Here is a 9,407-nt window from a genome sequence, read left to right as displayed (position 1 = left end):
ATTATGTATGTGCTGTGGATAAAACATAGTTGTTTTAAAATTAGTTGTATCTATTGGTTGATTTTTGGGTTGTTTTGCAGTTGACCGGATCAGCGCCACAGCAGAACCCGGGCAGGACGCCGCAGAGCAGCAGACGGCAGGCCGGTGTCACCGGTCACCGTTTGGACCGTTTGGACCGGACCAGATCGGACCAGATCGGACCTGGAGTCTGTTGAGACGAAGCATTTCTGCCCGCTGCTCGTGTCTCGTCCCGTCTGCTCAGGTTTGTGGAACCAGGTCGGTTCAACTTCCCGACCAGAATTTTATTCAATCAACCAAAAGCATAAAAATCTCAGGCATCTCAACGTCACCAGATTAAAAACCCTCAGAAAACTGACTGACTGCTGTAGCCGATATGTTTATACCTGCCTACGTCCAGGAGGCTTTTTTCTGTCTCAGCATGTCCAATTCACAGACACATGCGGATGTGACGTCGCGCGTACGGTGCGACGTCACATCCGCAAGAGCGAAATGCGACTTCCTTGTTTCCGTTTTGAGTAACCATGACTGCTAGGAAAGACAAAGTGATATTTCAGAAGCAGACGAAGCAGTACCATGAGCACTGCTGCGTTCCTCAGTGCACAGCCTCCTCCAAATATAACGGACTGTTAAGTTTTCACGGATTTCCAAGCCACCCTGAGTTAAGAAGGCGGTGGCTTGTAACTATTCGGCGGGACAAGTTGAAGCTAACGCTGCACAGCAAAGTGTGCAGCCTTCACTTCACTCCGGATCAGCTGCTTCAGCCTAAAGCTGCCGGGGGCAGACGGATGGTGAAGAGAGGAGCCGTCCCTGTGTTGTTTCCCTGGAGCCAGAGCGTCCAGCCTCCCAGAGCCGGTCAGCGGGAGCCGGAGAGGAGGCCTGACCCAGACGGCCGAGCCGCTGACCCGCCCGTAGGATTCAGCCTCCTGGATCATGATTACTGCTCTGTCCCAGAACCAGCCGACCTGGACACGGCAGGAAATGAAAATGAGACTTTAAAAGAAGAGATAAAGAAACAAGTCGAAGAACTGAAAATCCCATCCAGCTTTGGATTACAAAGGTTCGTAGGATCCGATGACGACATCCGGTTCTACACCAGGTGAGCTCAAACACTGCATATTATTTTATTTTTTATTTTGGTTACTAGTTACTAGCCTCTAGTTTCTTAACTGAATTATATTTTAACCCAAAGATGCAGTAAACACGCTTACAGTTCATTAAAGTCACACCTGTTATTGTTTTAAAGTAATGTTGGAGATCAAGTAAAAATAAGCATCATATAATGTTACTGGAAGTATTTTTGCATTATTTCTAACATAAAACAAAATAACTAAAATTCTTTCTTTTGAAGTAGATCTATTCTCGGCTCTTCTTAGTGAAATACTGAATAATCTCCTGTTTCTGCGTTCTGGACCAACAGATTTGAGAGTTATCGCCTCTTCCTGATGTTTTGGAGGCTCATTGAACCGTCTGTCCATAAAATGATTCGTTCATCAGGAGCCGCTGAGGAAAGCAGCGAAGCAGGAACTGCTGTCAGATCAACACACACGGTTCGTATCTGCAGCTTCTGGAAGCACGCAGCACACACACCGCAAGACGGCAGGAAACGGGCATCATACCACAGATTATACAAGAACGCGTCATTTCCACACATTTCGTTTTCAGTTTCTGATAACTGAGTGGTTCAGTGATGTAGAGATAAAAAGTGTTTGCTTCTTCCTGCTGCTTTCAGACAGAAAAGTGGTGATAATAATTTTGTTCATGTTCTACTGATTACTTGTCTCCTTTGTTTTTTAAATAATTAAGCAGGTAAATAAAAGTGTATATTTGTGTATTTTAACTGTTTGTCTGCTGTTGTTTCTTCTTTTTCCAGAAGGATTCCTTGCAGCCCATCGACGAGCTGCTCCTGTTCCAGATGTACCTGGCTGCAGGTCTGCAGGAAGGAGACCTAGCAAACCGGTTCCAGATTCACCCTTCCACTGCAAGCCGCATTATTTGTTTGTGGGCCGATTATTTGTACTCTCTTCTGGGTTCTTTGTGCATCTGGATCGATGCAGACGCCATCCGAGCTCAGCTCCCGGAGGACTTCAGAGATTTTCCAGATACTCAGGTGATAGTTGGATGCTCTGAGCTCAGATGCCAAACTCCTGCTTCTGCTCTCCTCCACACTGACATGTCCTCCAAATCCAAGTCTCAGTGCGTAATGAGAGGTCTGGTGGGAGCGGCTCCCCACGGTGCCGTGACCTTTGTGTCTTCACTCTATGAGGGGTCAGTAAGTGACACGGAGCTGTTTCTGAGGTCGGGCTTGGCTGACCGTCTTACTGAAGACATGGCCGTCATGGTGGATAAAGGATTCCTGATCTCTGGCTGTGTGAAGTGTAAGGTGTACTGTCCACCTTTTCTCAGCCCAAAACCACAGATGGCGTCTCAAAACGTCCTGCAGGCACAGAAAGTCGCCCGTCTGCGCGTTCACGTTGAGCGGGTAACCCAGAGAGTTAAAGAAAACAAACTGTTTGATTCTGTTATCCCTTCATCTATGGCTGGAAACATTAATAAACTATTTACAGTGGCCTGCCTGCTAGTCAACTACCAAAACAAACCGCTCTAAATGAAGGGAACGGCTGTGTAGTTCTCAGAAGAGGAGAGTGTTTCCCATCCTCAGGTGTTTTAATACTCCGGGTTCAGGAGTTCCCACGTCAGAAAAGGCGTAACGAGGAAACACCTTCAGGATGCAGGACCCAGGTGATGATGAACATGTTAGAAAAGTTTAATTTGTGTAATATGCCTTTTTCCTGTCCTTGTTGAGTGTCTTTCTCAGTTTGACGTAAAATCACAGAAGCATTTGAATGTATTTGAATTTTTCTCATGTTCTGACTGCTTGCTATCAAATTTCATGAATAAATGTGAAGGCAAAAAAAAAAAACATGGTAGCAAACTTGTTTTTATGAAAACTTGGCAACAAAACTAAACTACAGGCCAGTGCTGATGATAGAACAACTTTAAATGAATTTATTTTATGTACTACAGAGTGAGAATGTCACATTTTAAGTGCTGCACGTCTCATTGAGGTACCTTTGCATGTAAATGCTGAGATAGAAGTGGTCACTCTGGTTTCTGTCTGGTTATTTTTTGAACTTGCATGTCAAACAGACGTTCCACCACATGAGAGCAGGAAGCTGGAGGTTTTCACCTGACATCTGCAAGAATGTGCAGTCCACATAACGCTTTACATTTGGACATTTTATTTCAACCAAGCTAAATGATGGGGTCATGAATACGGCCATCAGGGGTGGGGGCTCCTGACCCTGGGGCCTCGGCGTGAATTGCTCCCCCACCAGGTGAATAACTCACATTACAGCGGTGGGCGTATCTTCTGCTGCCTGAAGCTCCACAGCAGAACCTGATTATTCGCCTGGTCAGAGCTGCAGCAGTACTGTGACCCCTTCATGACCCTTCCCTAAATCTTGAAGGTTATTCTTGCTCGTCGCAGCAGGTCATGAGGTCATCAGCTCTGGTCTCATGTTGATGTCTGAATTTTGGGATCCATGTCAAAGGAAAACTGCAAACTGCAAATGAAAATGTTCCTGCTGGTGGAAGGTGAGCACAAAGTGGCAGATTAATTATTAATCTGATGTAATATTCTAATCTTTTGTCGTCTGTAAGCAGAATATCTTCATCAAGAACAGAAATAAAGTGTTAAAACTTGTTTTACATCCTAAATGTATTTTACTGAGTGGATTAAGCTGTTGTATTAAATGAACTTTAATAGATACTGGAATACAATTTTCAAAAGAAAAACAAAGTGTAACCTGTTGATAATACAGGAAATGGCGCCCCCTTCAGTTCCGGAGTGCAATGGTCCAGATATGTGATGGGACATCTACTCTGCTCTGGTTCTGGATGCTGAGCAGTCCGTTGTCATGGGTAACCATGGCAACAGAGTAACATTTTCAGGACTGGATCAGCTGGTTGGCATCTGAAAAACTCAGTGTCTGAACTCTAACACACCTGTAGCTCCGCCCAGCAGCAGCGGGTCTCCTTCACTGCCCACAAGTGGAAACCCAGCGCGAGCGACTTAGCGCTCATGTTGCGTTTGAAGGCGGCTCGGAAAAACAGGTTACGACGTGTTAAAAACGGATTAAGCAGTTTTAACTGCTGAACAAAGTGAGAGAGGGAACAGATATGGGAAGTGTGGAAGCCCCTACTAGATCAAATCGATATAGGAATAACAGAGAGTTGGCCACTTATTAAGAACAAACAGCTTCCTGTCCAGGGGGGGACCTGCTGACTCTGTGGGCGGGCAATGCCCCCCAATGCGCAGGGCCTGATGCGCAGCGCAGCGGTTCTAGCTCGTCATGCAGGGCCGGCCCGAGGTTTTATGGGGCCTGAGGCAGAATCTGCTTTAGAGGCCCCTCTTCCTACTAAGAACATCAGCATCACTAACAGTGTTCAAATATAGATTTGGTGAAATCTGGGAGACGGAGCAGCTTAATTGGTCGAGCTAACACAACAATCACTGATAATTAGGTTTTATTTGCTGATGCATTTGTGAACAAACTCAGCTCAAACACAAAGATTACTGACAGCATCTGATGGTCGCCATGGTAACAACAAAGTATGAAGATGATTCTTTGCTCTTTCACTTCTCATTAAATCCTAAATTTGAATTTTTGTATTAAGTTAGCAGTTGATAGTTTCATGAAAGGTTTATAAAATGAGTTTCAGGTGTGATATATGAAGTTTATCATTGAATAATTACAAGTAAATACAGCCGGTGGTCACAAAGTACGTCATATTTGTAAAAGTGACGTACTTTGTGATTCAGTAATTTGTGCATTACTGAAAACAAGATTTCAGAGTCTTTCAGCTCTCGCCTTCATGTTTGCTGCTTTGAGTCTTCTCTCTCTATTTTCAGTGGCATGCTTGACTTCCTGGGTTTCTTCTTCTGTGGTAAGGACTGATTCTTCTGCCACCACTGTTGGCCAGTCTGCAGGTCGGTAAGTGAAGACGGGAAGGCCCCAGAGGGCAGGAAGGCCCCAGAGGGCGGGAAGGCCCCAGAGGGCGGAGCTGGAGGGACGAGAGGCGGAGTCGGGGAGGCGGCTTCCCGAGGCGCGTTGTGAGAGGAATCATCGTTCCTGCTTCCCTGTGTTTCCTGTTTCTCTCGGTGTCTCTGTGTTGGAGCGTGAGCGCTGCTCTGCCCACACAGTGTGTTTCGGTACGGCTGAGCGTCTCTGCTGCCGGCAGTGTGCAGCCGCGGGTTCGGGTTGGCGCTGTGCCGGTTGCGGCTGCGCAGGGAGCTGAACACCATGGAGCAGCCCAGAACGGTGCAGCGGTGTTTGATCTTCAGGTGGACGGCGTTGTAGTGGATCTTCAGGGTTCCTGTCCAAACACAGCAAACAAAACACTGTTAGCATCGATCATTTTATTTAGCTTAGCACAAACGCGTCTGGATGTTTGTTCAGTTCAAAGAACTTTTATTTATTTACATATTTGTTGAATCTGTCATGTTGTGACATGATCTGATATGAGACAATCTGAGAAAACATTGAACTCCTCTTCCTTTTCCCAGTGCTAACCTGAAGCAACCAATCAGAGCTAGGAGGCGGGTCTTAGTGCTGTCAATCATCCTACGTCTGGTGCTTCTCATCCTCCACCCCTCTCTATGTACTATGCTACAGCTAGCACAGCCTGTCGTGAATGCTATGCTAGTTAGCATGGACACTTATGGTAAGTCATCACATTTAGCACCGAGTACATGAGCATGATTGACAGCACTAAGCCCCACCTCCTGGTTCTGATTGGTTGTTTTCAGGGAGGAGATGGAAAACTCGATGTTTTCACAGATTATCTGTCTCATAAACTGTCACAACCGTTTAACAAATAAATAAAAATATATTTTATAAAAGTTACAGTCTGCAGCTCTAAACATCTTCACCAATAACCAGGACTCAGTCAGGAGAGACCTTTAAATGTTTATCACATTATCAACAGTTTTGTTTTACTTTTTATACAATTATAATGATTCTGTTAAATAATCTTGTAATCATTTTAAAGATCCCATGTTGAGTTTTTGGATGTTTGTAATGACATATGTTATCCTTTCATACATTGTTTCACCCTGAATGGAGCTGACCTTTGACCTCATTTAGTCTGGTTTTTATGAAGTTTTCACCTTCAGGTCACGTTTGCTCACCTTTGTCGTAGAAGCTTTTCCCACAGACGCCACAGCTGACCCTGCCCTTCCGCCCTCCAGCCGCCAGGAGGGAAGGGAAGGAGCACAGGGAAGACGGGAGAGGATGGAGGGACGAACACGGCGACGTAACAGGGAGGAGAGGGGAAGAAAAGGAGTGGAGAGGCCTGAGGAAAGAGGAGGAGAAGGAGGGAAGCGTTTGAGGAAGGCGAGAGGAGGAGGAGGAAGAGGAGGGGACTGGAGAACACATCAGGGAGGAAGGTGGAAGTGAGAAGTTGAAGGAAGAGGAAAAGGAAGCAGTTTTCTCCTGGATCAGTCTCTTCTGCAGGAAAACCCGGTCGTGGTGGAGGATGGGGTTCTGTTGCCACGGTGACGGATTTGACTTGTCCGGGTCGGTTTTCATGGACGAGGCCGGTTCTGATCTCTGCCGGACCGAGCCGTGGTCTTCCCCACATCGATGTCTGTCGTGTTTCTGGACCAGTTTGTTCTTCCTGAAGTCCTGCAGGACGGTTTGAGGCTCAGGGGAAGGAAAAGCTTCCTGCAGAAACAGGAGGAGCAAATTTAAAATATGCTCTGGATCTTTACATGAAGGGACAAGAATCATCACCTTTGCTGAGCTGAAGACGGCCGACTGTGGGAAATGGAACGGCAGGAGCACCGACTGGCCTCCTGGGACGTTTCCTGAGGCGGCGCTGCTGTCCGCCGGCCGGGCGTCTCTCAGAGAACCGATTCTCCAGTCATTCAGCGGAGCGTCTGGCTGCTGGTGAGGCAGGAGCGCTTCGCCCTCCAGGTGCTGCAGGATCATCTCCTCCACGATGGGCCGAGTCTCTCCGAAGCGCAGGAACTGTCTGAGGAGCAGCAGCTGCTCCGGGGCGGTGGCCGTGTCCCAGCGCTCCAACGCCTCGCCATCGGGACGCTGCAGGAAGACGCAGCTGAGCTTCAACTCTGCAAACCAAACCCGTCAGTCGCTGCTCACTTCACATGATGGACATGATCTCCATAAAGCCTGGGTCGCTTCACAGAGAAATATGTTTCACTCTCTAGCTGGGAATAAAGTATACATCACTTTATTTACACAATTAGCCAATCACATGGCAGCGATTATAAGACTATAAGATCATGACTGGCTGAAGATCAGACAATGATTTAGATGTTTCTTTAATTAAATGTCTCAGCTTGCACTTTACCTGCACAAACATCAGAACAACCCAACGTTTAACAAAATAAAATAGTCAGATTTCAGAATAAAAGTGAGCTACTGTTGATCTGAAACATGAGATCTTACTGGTTTGTCTTATTTATAAAACCAAAATGACTAAAAAACCCTGAAGGAGGATCCTGAATGTTGATGTTTTTATGTGTCGCTTCAGAAACTCGATTCATTCAGCCGAGTTTAAATAACATGTTGGATAAAAGGTGAGAACTTTGTGTCCATTTCCAGAAGATTGAACTGGATTAGCCGGGTTTACCTGCAGCATGTATCCGCGGACGTAATCCCCCAGACTCCAGCCCAGACCGTTCAGAATCTGACCCACCTGGGAGGCAAAACAAACCCATAAAACCCGGCCAGCACCAGACCACAGCAGCTGACCCGGGGAGACGGTGGCGGACCTGCTCTGGAGTCAGGACGCTGTAGAGCCGGTCCAGTAGGATCTTCAGCTGGACGGGAACGGCCTGCGCTCCGAACAGAACCAGGGAGCTCAGGTCGAACACCAGCCCGGGCAGCGCCACCTCCACCGGGCCGGCGCCGGACGGCGGAGCGGCCTGGACCGTCTCCAGAGCTGAGAGGGAAAATGAATGGATGAGTCAGAGACGTGTGGAGCGAAGCTGGAGGAGGTGGAGGGGGAACATGGAGGGCTGCAGCAGGTGCTGCAGGAAACCGTCCTGATGAACCTGACAACACCTGATCCGCCTTCGCACGACGCAGATGTTCCACCCAGATGTTCCTGCCGACACGATGACAGCAACACCTGAACCGTGTCACCTCAGAGTCTGAACCAGCTGCAGGACCAACCGTCACTGCTGGGACTCTGAAGGACGGGTCCGACCGGAACCGGGACTGAACCCAGCGCAAAACGTTCTGCTCAGATTCCAGGCTCACTGGGCGTCTCCGGGTTTGTCTGAGTCAGTCAGAAACACATCAGGAGGTTTTCCTCTGAGCCTTTCTGCTCAGATTTCTGTGGAGATGAAGGACCTGAACATGTTTCCTCCTGCAGTCACTGACATGCTGGATGTTCCTGCACTAAATGCATCCGGTTCTTTAGACTCAGTGAAGTAAAATAATATTTCCAACATACTCTAATAAAACATGCCAATCATAACTGCAGACAGCTTTTAGAAACAACTCAAGACTAATAAACTCCTTTTTTATTGTATATATTTATATTAATACTTTCTATTTTTAGTTATTTATTTTTATGTGCAGCTGAATAACAATAAGAGCTTCAGTCGTTGGCAGAACAGAGCCGTCCACAACGGCCTAATTAAAGTTCTCCAATAAAATAATCTACATGTTTTACATCCATAATCCAACATAATCTGCCTCTGAAAACCTTCAGCTGTGTCATAACCTCCATCTTCATGTTCTGGTGCTTTGAAGCATTCTGGGTAAATATTGCAGGGATTTTTAAAGCAAACATATAAAATCAGCAGGAAACAGAAAGTTCTGTCCTGTTGGACTGGATGACGTTGTTCCTTCTTGCGTTATGAACTGAGGTGATTGATAAAGTTTGCGTGTTTTTACCGTGCTCCACCCAGCCGTGTCCACAGCGATCACATGACCTCAGCTTGACCTTTCCGGGTTTAAAACAGGCGCAGCTGCAGGACGAGACGCTGCACCTGACGGACTGACGGACACAGAGGTCAGGTTTCTGTCCTCCTTCGGTCACATGCTGCATTTTAACATTATTTTTAGTAAAACGTATTTGGTGCAGCGTTTACCTCCTGAGCATTTGGAGTCATCCTCACACCTTCATCCTGCAAAATGACAGAGAACCGATCAAACCTGAGCAGCGACGAAATTCACCTTTCAGCTGGAAAACAGAGCAGAAAACTGGAAAAAATAAAAATAGTAAAATGTAATGAAAAGTAACAGTTATAAAAAATGACTAAAATCAATTAACAATTCAAAATAATAAAATTAAAGTATTTTGAATTTTTGTTTCTAGTTTTTACTTTCACTATAAAACATTTAGTTATC

At 46.4% G+C, this 9,407-nt stretch overlaps 2 protein-coding genes across 2 annotated transcripts; one reads left to right on the top strand and one right to left on the bottom strand.

The window, feature by feature from the left end:
• The first annotated feature begins 472 nt into the window (after positions 1-472).
• On the top strand, positions 473-2,941 carry LOC106932612 (uncharacterized). Its single transcript, XM_015011399.2, has 3 exons — positions 473-1,117; positions 1,439-1,568; positions 1,892-2,941. The coding sequence occupies exons 1-3, from the start codon at positions 543-545 to the stop codon at positions 2,624-2,626; spliced, it is 1,440 nt and encodes a 479-aa protein (XP_014866885.2). The 5' UTR covers positions 473-542; the 3' UTR covers positions 2,627-2,941.
• A 1,590-nt stretch (positions 2,942-4,531) lies between these two features.
• On the bottom strand, positions 4,532-9,169 carry LOC106932610 (zinc finger protein basonuclin-2). The gene is made up of 7 exons (XM_088015224.1): positions 9,149-9,169; positions 8,952-9,054; positions 7,820-7,989; positions 7,678-7,743; positions 6,816-7,124; positions 6,212-6,746; positions 4,532-5,397 (listed from the first exon to the last, which is right to left on the bottom strand). The coding sequence occupies exons 1-7, from the start codon at positions 9,167-9,169 to the stop codon at positions 4,895-4,897; spliced, it is 1,707 nt and encodes a 568-aa protein (XP_087871350.1). The 3' UTR covers positions 4,532-4,894.
• Positions 9,170-9,407: the final 238 nt, after the last annotated feature.

Source organism: Poecilia mexicana, unplaced genomic scaffold, assembly GCF_051168715.1.
Source record: "Poecilia mexicana isolate PSO_F unplaced genomic scaffold, ASM5116871v1 scaffold_18, whole genome shotgun sequence".
In the NCBI taxonomy this organism is placed as follows: Eukaryota; Metazoa; Chordata; class Actinopteri; order Cyprinodontiformes; family Poeciliidae; genus Poecilia; species Poecilia mexicana.
This window is presented reverse-complemented; position numbering and strand designations above follow the sequence as displayed.